Raw genomic sequence first — 16,607 nt, 5'->3', positions numbered from 1 at the left:
TGTCTAAGTTTGCAGATGATACAAAGGTTGGCAGGGTCGTTAAGGACACTACTGACGCTATGCTGCTGCAACAGGATCTGGAAAGGTTGAACAGATTGGCTGAGAGGTGGCAAATGAAGTTTAACATTGACAAATGTAAAGTACTACATATGGGTAACAGTAACCCCAGAGCAATGTATCAACTCTGCGGTACTACACTGACAGTGGTGGAGAATGAAAAGGACCTGGGGGTAATTGTGCAGGCAGATATGAAGTTCTCTGAGCAGTGCAGACGAGCTGCAAGAGTAGCTCATGGTGTCTTGTCAATGATATACAGGAATTTTTCTAGCAGGGATAAGGAGGTGATTATTCCCTTGTATAAGGCAATGGTTAGGCCACATCTTGAGTACTGTATACAGGTCTGGAGGCCTCATTTCAAGAAGGATGTAGAGCTGCTGGAACGGGTACAGAGAAGGGCAACAAGATTAGTAAATGGAACAAAGGGTTGCTCTTACGAAGAAAGGCTTAAGTTTTGCAAATTACAGAGTCTGGAGACTAGGCACCGGCGAGGTGATCTGATAGAGGTGTATAAGGCTTTGAATGGTTTGAGCATGCTCAATGCCAATGGGATTCTTCATCTTTCTCAGAATAATCACCTCAGAGGGCATAAATTCAAATTGAGGAAGGACGGATGTCGGATAGATGTGCGGAAATTTGCCTTTGGCCAGCGGGTGGTTGGTTGGTGGAACCGACTTCCATCACTTGTTGTTGAAGTTGATAGCCTAAACAAATTTAAAGCTCAACTGGACAGGTATTTCGAACGAACGGAGGGGTGAAATGGGAGAGGGGTTTTTTTTTTTTTTTTTTTTGGCTGATGCTGAATAAGCTTGCTTTCTTGCATCATATGCCTCTACTAATGCTAATGCTAATGCTAAGAATAAATTTTGGATGGATAGCATTCAGGAAATATAGCCAAATACTGAAGAGCAATATCCCAGTTTGTCTCAAACGTAAAATAATGAATCAATGTATACTCCCCACCATGACTTATGGAAGTGAAACTTGGGCACTCACCAAAAGAATGGAAGAGAAGCTAAGAACCACACAGCGAAGAAAGGAACGAATTATATTGGGAATCAGACTGTTAGATAAGAAGAGAAACACATGGATTAGGCAGCAAACTCAAGTAAAGGACATTCTTATCAAAACTAAAGAACTAAAATGGCCTTGGGCAGGACACATAGCTCGAAGACATGATGACAGATGGACTAAGAAAATAACAGAATGGTACCCAAGAGGGGCTAGAAAAAAACCTGGAAGACAAAGGCGGAGATGGATAAATGAAATTCATGAGTTTTTGAGTAGTAAATGGATGGCCAGTGCTCAAAACAGAAGGAACTGGAAAGTTGCTGGAGAGGCCTTCATCCTGCAGTGGATTGAAAATGGCTGATGATGATTGATGGATTCAGATCACCTTGCTGGTGCCTAGTCTCCAGACACTATAATTTGCAAAACTTAAGCCTTTCTTCGTAAGAGCAACCCTTTGTTCCATTCACCAATCTTGTTGCCCTTCTCTGTACTCGTTCCAGCAGCTCTACATCCTTTTAGCATTAGCAATAGTAGAGGCATTTGATGCAAGAAAGAAAGCTTATGCAGCATCAGCCAAAAAAAAAAAAAAAAAACCACTCCCACTACACCCCTCTGTTCGTTCAAAATACCTGTCCAGCTGAGCCTTAAACTTATTTAGGCTATCAACTTCCACGACAAGGGATGGAAGTCTGTTCCACCAACCAACCACTCGCTGGCTAAAGGCAAATTTCTGCACGTCTGTCCTACATCTGTCTTTCCTCAATTTGAATTTATGCCCTCTCAGGTGATTATTCTGAGCTAGAGGAAGAATCCCATCAGCATTGAGCATGCTCAAACCATTCAATGCTTTATACACCTCTATCAGATCACCTTGCTGGTGCCTAGTCTCCAGACACTGTAATTTGCAAATCTTAAGCCTTTCTTCGTAAGAGCACCCCTTTGTTCCATTCACTAATCTTGTTGCCCTTCTCTGTACTCGTTCCAGCAGCTCTACATCCTTCTGGAAATGATGCCTCCAGGCCTGTATACAGTACTCTAGGTGTGGCCTGACCATTGCCTTATACAAGGGAATAATCACCTCCTTATCCCTGCTAGAAAAATTCCTATATATCATTGACAATACACCATGAGCTACTCTTGCAGCCCGTCTGCACTGCTCAGAGAACTTCATATCTGCCTGCACAACCACCCCCAGGTCCCTTTCATTCTCTACCACTGTCAGTGTAGTACCACAGAGTTGATACGTTGCTCTGGGGTTGCTGTTTCCCATGTGTAGTACTTTACATTTGTCAATGTGAAACTTCATTTGCCACCTCTCAGCCCATCTGCTCAACCTTTCCAGATCCTGTTGCAGCAGAATAGTGTCAGTAGTGTCCTTGAAAACCCTGCCTACCTTTGTATCGCCTGCAAACTTTGACATTAAGCTTGATACACCATCATCAATATCATTTATGAATACAGAAAACAATAATGAACCCAACACTGAGCCCTGAGGGACTCCACTAATAACATTAGTCCACGACGAGCAGTGTCCATTGATTACCACTCTCTGTCTTCTCCCCCTCAGCCACCCCTTTACCCACAGCAGCAATTTGCCTCCAATGTTACACTGCTCCAATTTGTGCAGCAGACTTCCATGTGCAACAGTATCAAAAGCCTTTCTAAGATCCAAATATATGATATCAAAGTTAAAGAAATATGCATTATATATCCATATTTATTTACATGCAGTATATTGCAGTATATGCATTATAGCATCAACTAGCTTATTGAAGTATATTACTTCAATAAGCTAGTTGATGCTAGCTTCAATAAGCTAGTATTAGCATAAAAAAAGTATGGGTGAGGGTATCAAATCCATGTGTCACAAGTTGTAGCTCTGCTGAACGAGAAGTTTTTTAGGCGCTTTATTGACCAATTGTTACATCAAATTATTTTCTATAAGTGGCTGATAGACCTAATCAGGATCGTTAGTTTATTCTGAATTTAGACAGCGAGATTTGGAAGTTAATTAATACTTAAGTGTCTGTAGATTTACCGTTCATAACTTGCCGTCATTGTAATACGATACAACGTTATATCCCGACCTAGATAGCGTTAGTATAGTATAGTATAGTATAGTATAGTATATAATATCATATTATTAATTAATCAGTAAAATCTATTCATTTTGTTAAATTTCGTTGTCAATTAAATCGTACTTTTAACTAAATACTTATAACGACTTAGATTACAAACGGATCATAATTAATTAATACATAACTTGATATGGAAGTTATATAAACGGAATTCGTAGATAATACTTGATACTGAAAAATATATATAGCGTTATATCTGTGTTGGGATACAAGTTTAGGGTTATAATTTTGTACTGAAATTGAAATTTTATTGAAATTAAATCGAAATAAAGACTCAGACCAGAGCAGCAAAGCAAAAGGCTCAAGCTAATGGAAGTGCTGTGGCTCAGAGGAGAACTTAGGGGGAGGGAGAGCAGTTGCCCTCTGAATCACAGCCTTTAAAAATGCATTGATTGCATGAAGTTTGTGGAGCAATTGGGTAAGGGACATGATATTGCCATGGGGTATGTCTTTGTGTGTGTGCGATGCAAGGAGTGTAATGAAATCAGGCGACAACTCAGCGTTCTTATGGGCCTGAAGGACAGGGTGGATGCCCTCGAAGGATCTAAATTGAGCTCTCAAGCTCTCAGCTGCCCACATCAATGCCAGAGCTTCCACTTGGTCATCACGCAACACAGCAGCAACCCCCAAGGCAGAATGCGCTGGTCCCACGTGAACTAGTAGTTGTTGGTGACTATTGTCAGGGAAACAGGGAACATGCTTTGTAAAAAGGATAGGTGGAACAGGACAAGGTTATGTCTGCCACGGGTAAAGGTTGATGACGTAGAGTGGATATCATCTTTTAAGGGCAAAAAAGGTGATATATTTGCACACGTTGGCACTAATGATATTAAGAGTAGAAGACCAGCAGAATTACTTAACAAGTACAGGTCACTGTTGAAAAAAAGCCGTGAATTAGGGTTGAATTTGAATGTGTCTGCAATTCTGCCCAGACACGATAGGAGGGAGTATATGATGAGAGCCTTGTTGATCAATTCGGCCCTGGAAAGATTGTGCAAGGCTCAAGAGGTAGAATTTTTTTTCAACCTGGTCTGTACTTGTTAAGTAAAGACCAGGTAAGGGTATCCCATTCCTGCTTCTACAGGGATGGGATACACTTAAATAGAAAGGGTGCAAGAATATTTGCTGATGCTATCGTGGCAGTGTTATGTGGGTCGGAAAACTGCTAGCTTGGGATGGATACAAGGACTAATAGATTAACAGTAGCCACTGGCAGAAGTGAAAGTGATTCTTCCACTGCTTCTATTGGAATGAGCAGAAGCCTGCAAACAAGATACAGGATATTTCAGAGACAGTGCGGAATCACTGCAGTACAAGTAAACACATGGGATGTGTTAGGGTGGCTAAGAATAGGAACAGGTGCATGTAAACTTGCGTGTACACCAATGCTAGGAGTTTGATAAATAAATTAGACTAATTTGAGGTATTGCTCAAAGCATCATAGGCGGATATTGTTGGGATATTGAAGTATATTACTACAATAAGGGACTAATATGGTGTCACACTAGGATGGTTTCACACAGATATAAGGGATGCAGAACTGCAATTTGGGGAGTACAACGTCTACAGAAAGGATAGACAGGATAGGAAGGGGGAGGTTATGCTATTAGTTAAGAAACACATAAAATCCAAGGCAGTGAAGCCAGTCGACATCGCTGGACAGTCCAGTGTCAAGTCAGTTTGCTGTGACATAAGCATTGGGAGATCAAAATTGAGAGTAGGAGTCTGCTATAGGCCTCATGACTCTGATGAGTATAATAAGAAACTGTACAGGGAAATAGAGTGGGCCAGTAAATCAGAGAGTCTTATAATGGGGGATTTTAATTTCCCAGATATTGACTGGAATTTGTGGGTTGGACACTCACACACTAGCAAGGCTTTTGTGGATTTATTGGATGATTGTTTTCTACATCAGCATGTTTGGGAGGCAACTAGAGGGAGTAATACTCTTGATTTGATTATCAGTAGTGATTCTTCATGCATTAAGAATCTGCAGATAAAGGAACCACTAGGTGACACTGATCAGAGTGTGCTGAAGTGGGATTTAGTCAAAGAGGTTACTACCATCAGGGGTAAAGGGAAGGGTTTTTGCTTTCATAAAGGCAACTACGATGGTCTGAGACAGTATTTAAATTCTATACATTGGGAACAACTGATGATGTTACCAACAGCAAATTCAAAATGAGAAGCATTCAAAGAACTTATCTTGGAAGCTACTAGGCATTACATACCAACTAAGAAATATTGTTCAAGGTTTAGGCCTAAATGGAGGTCAGATGAACTGATGATACATATGGCAGAGAAGAAAAATGCATGGGATACATATAAATTAACACGTGACACAGAAGCCTATGATAGATATAAGTTGATCTGTAACCAAGTTACAAAGGAAGTTTGGCAGGCGAAGGCAGATTACGAGATATCTTTGGCAAGGGATGCAAAGAAAAACAACAAAGAGTTCTTTATTTATGTAAACTCTAGAAGGAAGGGGATGAATCAGATTGGTCCACTTGATATCGATGGTTCAACTGTTCATGATCCTGCTCAGGTAGCTAACAAACTAAATGAATATTTTGCATCGACGTTCACACATGAGGAGTTATTCAGCGAGGGTAACTCCAGAGGTGTATTCAACTCTGGCAGTAAGCTAGATAATCTTGTAATAACTGAGAGTAAAGTGAAGGAAAATTGTTGAAGATAAACACAAGAAAGGCACCTGAGGTGGATGGGATCTATCCAGTTATACTAAAGGAGGCAGCAAAGGAAGTAAGCAAACCATTAGCCATAATTATGAGAGCTTCCTTGGACTCAGGGGAGGTATCCATAGACTTGAGATGTGCAAATGTGACCCCAATTCACAAAGGAGGATCAAAAGCTGACACAAGCAATTATAGACCTGTGAGTTTAACTTCTGTTCCAGGAAAATTAATGGAGGCACTAGTTAAAGAAGCACTGCAGGATCATTTAGACAAGACTTCAGTTATAGCTCGGACACAGCATGGTTTTGTTAAGGGGACGTCTTGCCTGACCAATTTGATTGGATACTATGATGCAGTCACAAAGGAACTGGATGCAGGGAATAACTTTGATATTATATACTTGGATCTTAGAAAGGCTTTTGATAATTTTGCACATGGAAGACTGTTGCACAAATTGGAGCAGTGTGACATTGGAGGCAAATTGCTGCTATGGATAAAGGAGTGGTTGAGAAGGAGAAGACAAAGAGTGGAAATCAATAGACACTGCTCATCGTGGACTAATGTTATTAGTGGAATCCCTCAGGGTTCAATGTTGGGTCCATTATTGTTTTCTGTATTTATAAATAATATTGATGATGGTATATCAAGCTTAATGTCCAAGTTTGCAGACGATACAAAGGTTGGCATGATTGTTAAGGACACTACTGATGCTATGCTGTTGCAACAGGATCTGGAAAGGTTCAACAGATGGGCTGAGAGGTGGCAAATGAAGTTTAACATTGACAAATGTAAAGTACTACATATGGGAAACAGCAACCCCAGAGCAACGTATCAACTCTGTGGTACTACACTGATAGTGTTAGAGAATGAAAAGGACCTGGTGGTAATTGTGCAGGCAGATATGAAGTTCTCTGAGCAGTGCAGATGGGCTGCAAGAATAGCTCATGGCATCTTGTCAATGATATACAGGAACTTTTCTAGCAGGGATAAGGAGGTGATTATTCCCTTGTATAAGGGAATGGTCAGGCCACACCTTGAGTACTGTATACAGTAGTCAAGGTGTGGCCTGACCATTGAAATGGGGCCTCCAGACCTCATTTCAAGAAGGATGTAGAGCTGCTGGAACGACTACAGAGAAGGGCAACAAGATTAGTGAATGGAACAGAGGGTTGCTCTTACGAAGAAAGGCTTAAGTTTTGCAAATTACAGTGTCTGGAGACTAGGCACCGGCAAGGTGATCTGATAGAGGTGTATAAAGTCTTGAATGGTTTGAGCATGCTCAATGCTGATGGGATTCTTCCTCTAGCTCAGAATAATCACCTGAGCGGGCATAAATTTAAATTGAGTAAAGACAGATGTAGGATAGATGTGCGGAAATTTTCCTTTAGCCAGCGGGTGGTTGGTTGGTGGAACAGATTTCCATCCCTTGTTGTTGATGTAGATAGCCTAAATAAATTTAAGGCTCAGCTGGACAGGTATTTCGAACGAACGGAGGGGAGAAAGTAGTATTTTTTTTTTTTTTTATTTTTTGGCTGATGCTGCATAAACTTGCTTTCTTGCATCATGTGCGTCTACTAATGCTAATGCTAATTATATATGTGACTGGATCCTCATTGACTAGCTTCGTACGCTGCAATGCTGTCAATTCTTTCATTGGATTGTAAATTTCTGTATCTTCGGTGCTGTTTAGTCTGGAAGTTTAGTCTGAAGTGTTTTCAAGAGATGTGGCTAGCAAACCTCTGTCGCACTCAATGTCAGAAACATGGTTAGTTTACCAAGTTGTCTGACATTGAGTGCGACAGAGAGAATTTGGAATGGATATGAGAAACGACAAGTTATGTTCAATGCATTCGGCAACGTATCTTTGGTCTTCTACCATACATTTTGTTATGTTGGCAGTTTCTCCGACACACTTGAACGTGGAATATAAATCTTCAATTACTCTCAAGTGTAAAATTTTCATCGCCATGTATAGAATATGATCTGGCGTTACTCCTCGGCATTCTTTTCATCTTATTTCACTAGTTGTCATCATAAACAGAGTAACACGTAATCCATCTTTAAATTTAAGCAGATGGCCTAAGTATATCACTGGAAACAACAGTTCCTCAGCATATTCATCGTAAACTATCGACATCGGTTGATTGTGTTGTCCGTGAGCAATGTTGCTTTGCCATAAGTAATTGAACGTCACTTTCAGACGATGCAATCTTCTCTACATTGTCTACTTGTTTGCTATTGGTAACTCTCGATGAAACTGTAGCAAGCAACTGGTGAACGACTGTGATGTTATAACATTTGTACAGAGGAGTATTGATTAAATACCTTAGTCACGATTTTATTTTTTCACATATCCTTACAAGTAAGTTGATTTATGAATCAAATGCTTCTTGATGCGAACATTGAATGCATAATCGTCGTCTAAAGCATGAGGCAACTCTCTTTTTTTTTTTTTTTTTTGATTTGGTAGTTGTTAGCGCATCGGCTTCTGTGGCCATATTGCACCTCTCAAGGTTTTTGCAGTACTTTGATCCAAGCCCGAGGCAGGAATCGAACCCGCGACCTTTGGGTTGCCGGGCAGGTACTTTACCCACTCGGCTAGCCCGGTCGGCGAGGCAACTCTCTAACCATATTATTCATGTCAACTGGAACATTTATGACTTATCCTATGATACCATAACTGCCAGTTTCATATCACAAACATCGAATCTGCATGAATGGCAATCTAGCCAATCCAACCATTCGCTTATACAATCGAGTGGTTGTAAATTCAATGGAAATGGATGATATATGAAGCCGTTGGACTTGGATAACGACAGTATATTTCCCGATTCTAAGCTTGTGAAGCATGTATTGTAAAGCATAAACGATGCCACGTTCTCTGCTTCTGGAAATTCATCTGTTGTAAACACTGTTGCAAACACTGCAGACATATCTGAATGAGTTGTTCAAAAACGTTCTTTCAAATTCTTTTGAAGCTAAAGTATAACACTTTTGACAATCTCATTCGCTGATTGCACTGTTCTTTTCGATGTCGATGGCCGGACATTTACCTCTAATTGATCTTGTTGCGTTTACGCTTACACCTCTCTCTCTCTCTCTCTCTTGTGTTCTGCCGCCGACTATGGTGCTTGTTTTTCAATGTTAGATTTGTGATTTTGTAGAAATCTTTGAAGACATTTAGTTGATGTAACTTTCGGCATCATCACAACTTTACTAAATGAAACACAACCGCACTGCTCGACAAATGTGAAGTAACTGAACGATGTAGTTACTTTAACGAATTGTTCAACTCTCGAAAACTAAAAATCCGATTTGAAATCTAGTTATATATCCTAGTAGAGCTCTCAAAGGGCAACAATTTTGTGGCTTACTGTTTTTATCTAACTTTTATAGTTTTCAAGATACTTCAAAAACAAACTTGAAAATGCTTGAATTTTTCAACTCTGAAATTTGCATCGCTATTACTCAGAAACCATAAGAGCTACATCAAAACTATTTATAGATGTAAAAACTCGTTTCCTACTGAACAAGTTTTTTGCTTACTGTTTATGTCTATCTATTGTAGTTTAGAAATTATTGAGGAGGTGTAACCAAGGTGCAACGCAAATGACCAAAATGTTAACTTTTTAGTTTTTTCGAAAAAAAAAAAAAAAAATATTATACATCAAAATTTCTAAATTTTTCTTGCATTATACACCTGACAAAATAAGTATAAATTGTTTATACTATTGTTGTTGTTATTTGGAGCATTAGCAACTAAGGCCATATTGCTCGGGGATATGCGGTGGTCATTCCCTGAATGACCTTTCCGCATCCTCCGTATTTGGTGGTGACGGGCTCGAACCCCGGTCTAATCAAGAAGCATGTACTATGCACTGCTGCTCCTTCCCACCTGGCTACGGAGGCGCCTATACTATTGTCTATTAGTTTCAGAGATATAACAACGGTTAGACATTTCACTTTTTGTGACAGCCTGAGTGCCGTAGGGTACCCCCAGCATACACATTATTCACGTCAAACAAAAAAAAAAAAAAAATTATGGATTTTTTTTTTAAATTTTACATTGCATGCTTAAGAATAAATGAATACACAGTAAGAATAAAACAGATTTTAAAACCTCAGCAACTTTTTGTGAAGACAGCACTTATTTCAAACTTTCAAGAATCTTTAAATTTTACTTAAGTTACCTCTGGGTTTTCTATTAAGGGTGCTCTCTCATGGTGCGTGAAGCCGTGGGAAAGTCGTATATTTTCTCTCTGCCCAGATGGGTTCCCTAATTATATAAATGATTCATTTCAAGTTATTTCATTCTCAATAAATATTGAGTAACAAAGGATAGGAGATATATATCATTATAAGTATAAAAAAATTTAAAGAAATTTTTCAGTCTACTTTCACTTTTTTTTTTTTTTTTTTTTATAAAAATCAGTTGCAAATTTTCCTATAAATAGAATACACTTGCAGTGAAAACAACTACAAAGACTGAAATTTTACAGGTCCATACAACCCATTACTAACAACTTTTAGAAATTGGAATTCGTAAAACTTTCATTATAAATCCACCTTTCTGTCAAAACTAATCCAGAATGTTAATTAAAATTTAACAATAATTAAAAAAAAAAAAAAAAATTTTCTCTTTATACTCCGGAACAACCAAATGGTCAGAGGAGTTCACAAGATAGAATACAAGAAACAGCACCGTATTAAGCAGTCACTCAAAGCACGTGTACTTATGCATCTGCGTGCTTGACCACTCTGCTTTGCCTGCCATCTATATTATTATTAAAATTACATACGTCGTTAGTATTAGTAGAGGCACATGATGCAAGAAAGAATGATTATGCAGAATCAGCCAAAAAATAAAAAAAACCTTCCCATTTCACCCATCCATTTGCTCCAAATGTTTGTCTAGTTCTGCCCTGAATATATTTAAGCTGTCAACTTCTACGACAGATGGCAGTTTGTTCCAGCAAAAAACCACACGCTGGCAAAAGGCAAATTTCTACACTTCTATTTGAATTCATGTCCCCTCTAATGATTAAATCTGGGAAAGAGGAAGAATCCCATCAGCACTGAGCTTGTTCAATCCATTCAACACCTTATACACCTCAATCAGATCACCTTGCAGACACATAGTCACCAGACACTGTAATTTGCAAATCTTAAGCCTTTCTTTATAAGAGTAACCTTTTGTTCCAATCACTAATCATGTTGCCATGCTCTGTACACATTCCAGCAGCTCTACATTAGTCCTAAAATGAGGCCTACAGACCTGTATACAGTACGCAAGGTGGCCCGACTTACACAAGGGGATAATCACCTCCTTATCCCTGCTAGGAAAAATTCCTATATATCATTGACAAGACACCATGAGCTACTCTTGCAGACTGTCTGCACTGCTCAGAAAACTTCATATCTGACTGCACAATTACCCCCAGGACCTTTTCTTTCTCTACCACTTTGAGTGTAATACCGCACAGTTGATATGTTACTCTCGGGATTACTGCTACCTATATGCAGTACTATACATTTGTCAATGTTAAACTTCAGTTGGCACCTCTCAGTCCATCTTGCTCAACGCTTCTAGATCCTGTTGCAGTAGCGCACTGTCAGTGTCATTAACAACCCTGCCAACCTTCGTAATGTCTGCAAACTTAAATATTAACCTGATATACCTCATCAACATCATTAATAAATACAGAAAACAACAATGGACCCAACACTGAACCCTGGGGGAATCCACAATTAACATTATTGGTGAGGCGAATGAAGGGATTCTCTTACCAAGAGAGGCTTAAGTTCTGCAAATTGCAGTGGCTGGACACTAGGCACCTGCGCGGTGATCTGATTGAGGTCTATAAGGCCTTGAATGGGTTGAGCACGCTGAATTCTGATGGGATCCTTCCACTTGTTCAGATTACGAACCTACGGGGACATAAGTAAAAATTAAGAAAGGACAGATGTAGAATAGATGTGCGGAAATTTGCCTTTAGCCAGCGGGTGGTTAATTGCTGGAACAAACTTCCATCTGTCGTTGTGGAAGTTGATAGGTTAAATAAATTTAAGGAGGAACTGGACAGGTATTTTGAGGGAATGGTGTGATTTTTTTTTTTTTTTTTTTTTGGCTGATGCTGCATAAGCTCCTACACTTGCTTTCTTGCATCATGTGCCACTACTACTACTACTACTACTACTATTAGTCCACGAAGAGCAGTGTACATTGATTACCACTCTGTCTTCTCCCACTCATCCATCCCTTTATCCATAGCAGCATTTTGCCCTTAATGATATACTGCTCCAATTTGTACAGTAGTCTTCCATGTGCAACAGTATCAAAAGCTTTCCTAAGATCCAAGTATATGATATCAAGTTCCTTTTGCATCCAGTTCCTTTTGTGACCACATCACAATATCCAATCAAATTGGTCAGACAAGCCAACAAATCTTTAACAAACTCATGCTCTGTTCGAACTATGACCGAAGTGTTGTCTAGATGATCTTGCAGTGCTTCTTTAACAGTGCCTTCATTAATTTTCCTGGAACAGAAGTTAAACTAACAGGCCTGTAATTACTTGTGTCACCCTTTGATCCTCCTTTGTGAACTGGGGTCATATTTGCTCATCTCCATTCCATCAGTACCTCCCTGAGTCCAAGGAAACTCTCATAATTTATGAGAGCTTCTAGCACATGGGGTGGATAGATCTCATTCACCCCAGGTGCCTTTTTTATGTTTATCTTCAACAGTTTCTCCTCCACTTTGCTCTCAGTTATTAAAAAATCATTTTACTCACTACCATAGTTTAATACATCTCTAGTATTTCCCTCCCTGAATAACTCCTTGTATGTAAATGTAGAGGCAAAATACTCATTCAGTTTGTTAGCTACCTGAGCAGGATCATCAACAGTTGAACCATCGATATCAAGTGGATCAATCTGATTCATCTCCTTCTTTCTAGAGTTTACATAAGTAAAGAAGTATTTGCTGTTTTTCTCTGCATCCTTTGCCAAATATTTCTCGTAATCTGCCTTTGACAGCCTAATCTCCTTTGTGGCTTCAATACAGAACAGCTTATACCTACTATAGGCTTTTGGTCTACCCAGCATCACGTCGATCCATGCCACGATGTTGAAATTATTGACCAATCCCACCACTACCATTGCCATGTCTGGTTGAAATCGCTCCACATCTCATGTTGTTGTGATTTCTTTAACTGGAACGGAGGAGGTCGCATCTATCCCATCACTGAGGCAACCATCCTCCTGGCTGACAAATGTTGGCACTCACAACATACCCAAGCATTGCAGTTACAACTGCAAACCTCCAGTTCCAACAGCTAATTGTTGCCTGCACCTGTAGCACACAGTTTTCCCCTCGCACGACCACCACAACACGCACATGATATTCTGTACTTTGGCAATAACAGTCACAGCTGAAAGGCATCTACCAGCTGAAAACTTTTGTGTATATTACTTTTATTTTTGTTCTTATTTTAACTGTTTCAGTTTATTAAATGAGTTTTTAACTTCAACCTGTTTTATTTAATCCATTTCTTCCCAGTGACACTACATTGTTTACATTAATGGAAAGTTTCAAATATCAATTCATGGAACTTTCTTTTTATTTTATTCCATACAGTTTGAATTTTTGTAGTTATTGTGACTGTAGAGGCAAAATGTTTCCATGCTTCTTTATTACTATTAAGCCCCTAAATTCCAGAAGGAATCTTGCCTTTGCTTTTGCTCTTTTAAAGTTTATGAGGTCTGCTGTTTTTTTTTGGATAGTTCCTAAAAGTGTTCAATACTTTTAGGAAGTATTCAACAACTACAGAAGACATCAGAATTTACACCTAGGAATTTGTGTGTAAGGGAATATTGATATATTTTTTTTTAGTATTGTTAGATTTGCTGCTTGTAAGATTTTGTTGTTTGTGTATTCTACTAATAACTTTATGGGAGTCTGTGAGACCGATTTTTCATGCTGCTTGCTGCTTGTACCGATCCCAGTTTGCACTTGTAAAATTCCATTCGACAACTTGTTTGGTAGTAAGGGATTCAAATGTCAATGCAACAGTTCACAGGATAATGATAACTATTCAAATGATTGCTGTTTATCAGCCATTCAAATATTGGGTACAAGGCTGCTGAACATAAGGAAAAGTCAACAGCTGATCTTGATTTCATAGAGAGGTGTAATATATGGGAGCACCAGTATTTAGAGTTATACGGTTGTGTTGATCTGTTCATTTTTCTATGATTTGTTTTGTTTGTTCAAGTTATAATTATCGTATTACACACTTCTTGTAGTGCAAAAGAGCCACTTTAGACTATAAAAATTGTATTTGAAACAAAAAAAAAAAAAAAAAATATATATATATATTTTTCAACTTCCAACTTTTGGAAGTTGATATATATATATATATATATATATATATATATATATATATATATATCAACTTCCAAAAACTCCAGAGAGATGGCTTTGGATAATTCACTGGAATTGCATGGTCATGGAAACAGGTAGCACCCAGGCCATAGTAAAGCACTGCTTTGGATTTCCATCATTTCCAATAATGCGCAAGAAAGTTAATCATTCTGCAAGTTGGATGGACATGTAATGATAGCCTTTAGGATATTTAACCATTAGAAAGCATCAATGAGAATATTAGCATTAGTATTAGTCATATAGTGAAAGGAAGCCACAGGATTTTGCTACTGACCACAAAAAAAAACAATAATAATAAAAAAAATAAAAATTTCGCACTTCCTAAGTGAAAAAAAAGTAAAAATTTTTCACTTAGATATTTCCAGTGAGCCTTTGAATTTATTCAAATTGTCACCTCCTCAAAAACTTGTGGGGGCAACGTTTTCCAGCAATTAACAGAAGGAAACTTCCTACAATCTAGTCTAAACCTCTTCCATTTTAATCCTTGTATGGTCACCCTTTTGCCAATCTCACCTCATGAGTTGTCCATCTTTGGACCCTTTCAAGAATCTCAATGTCTTTTTTCAGATGAAGACTCCGTATGGATAACATTCCAGATGTGTTCTTACAATTGCTTTATAGAGTGGGATTAAGACTTGCCCATCTCCACACAGACTAATGTTCAAAAAATCATCAATAAGAGACCATGGGCTTTACTGGATTCCTGTTTACACTGCTCAGATAACTTCAGATTTTCCTGTATCGTAACTTCCAGATCTTTTCTTCCTCTACTGTTTTCAATTCAACCCCACCAACAGTGGTCCAAAACTGATCCTTGGGGAGAGGGCTCTACTTCTGACCACAAAAATCTGAAGATTATCCATTAATCATAACCATCTTCTTTCTGTCCTACTTTAGTTGTTGTTTTAGCATTAGTCGCTGATGCGACTAACACTAAAATCAAGTAAAAAAAAGAGAGAAGATTGATATTTCAGTGACCTAAGGAATTAGGTCACTACATCAAGATGTACAGAAATAGAAATACATAGAAAAAATTAATAAAACAGTAACTTTTAATAAATATAAAGATATTTAAACATTTTAAATAACAAAAAACAGATGACAAATTGACATTATTGGATAAAATCTGACTGAGCGTATAAGGCTCAGTCAGATGCCTAAAAGCAATAAAATATAAATGACGTTCGTGCCTGTAAAGTGGGCACTCAGATAAAATGTCTTATGGTTAAAAAGGTGTCACACTGATCAAACATAGCATTAGTATTAGCAAGGGTACATGATGCAAGAAAGCAAGCTTATATAGAATCAGCAAAAAAAAAAAAAAAAAAACCCTTATTTCACCCATCCCCTTGCTCCAAATGTTTGTCAAGTTCTGCCTTGAATCTGTTTAAGCTATTAACTTCACGTTACTCTGGGATTACTGCTTTCCATATGTAGTACTTTACATTTGTCAATGTTAAACTTCATTTGCCACCTCTCAGCCCATCTGCTCAACTTTTCTAGATCCTGTTGCAGCAGTGTACTGTCATTAACAACCCTGCCAACCTTCGTATCATCTGAAAACTTGTACATTAAGCCTGATATACCATCATCAATATCATTTATAAATACAGAAAACAACAATGGACCCAACACTGAACCCTGAGGGACTCCACTAATAACATTAGTCCACGAAGAGCAGAGTCCATTGATTATCACTCTCTGTCTTCTCCCACTCAACAATCCATATCCATAGAAGTAATTTGCCTCCAATGCCACACTGCTCCAATATGTGCAGCAGTCTTCCATGTGCAACAGTATCAAAGGCCTTTCTAAGATCCAAATATACGATACCAAAGTTATTCTTCGCATCCAGTTCCTTTGTGACTACATCATAGTATCCAATCAAATTAGTGAGACAAGACCTCCCCTTAACAAACCCATGCTGTGTCTGATCTATAACTGAAGTCTTGTCTAGATGATCCTGCAATGCTTCTTTAACCAGTGCCTCCATTAATTTCCCTGGAACAGAAGTTAAACTAACAGGTCTGTAATTACCTGTATCTCCCTTTGATCCTCCTTTGTGGATTGGGGTCACATTTCACATCTCCAGTCCATAGATACCTCCCCTGAGTCCAGAGAAGCTCTTATAATTATGGTTAAGGGTTTGCTTACTTCCTTTGCCGCCTCCTTTGATATAACTGGATAGATTCCATCTACCCCAGGTGCCTTTCTTATGTTTATCTTCAACAATTTCTCCTCCACTTTACTCTCAGTT

At 38.6% G+C, this 16,607-nt stretch overlaps 1 protein-coding gene across 1 annotated transcript in view; it reads right to left on the bottom strand.

Annotated features, from left to right (window-relative positions):
• Rad17 (Rad17 checkpoint clamp loader component) overlaps nt 1–16,607 on the bottom strand; it is a 382,411-nt gene that overhangs the window by 140,160 nt on the left and 225,644 nt on the right. The window contains exon 11 of the mRNA XM_090380952.1: nt 10,096–10,181. Coding sequence (XP_090237078.1) covers nt 10,096–10,181 — 86 coding nt within the window. The remainder of the gene's footprint in view (nt 1–10,095; nt 10,182–16,607) is intronic.

This window comes from Mastigoproctus giganteus, chromosome 9, assembly GCF_048544385.1.
Source record: "Mastigoproctus giganteus isolate SK-2022 chromosome 9, ASM4854438v1, whole genome shotgun sequence".
Classification (NCBI taxonomy): domain Eukaryota; kingdom Metazoa; phylum Arthropoda; class Arachnida; order Uropygi; family Thelyphonidae; genus Mastigoproctus; species Mastigoproctus giganteus.
Note: the sequence above shows the minus strand (reverse complement) of the source record. Positions and strands in the feature narration are given on the sequence as shown.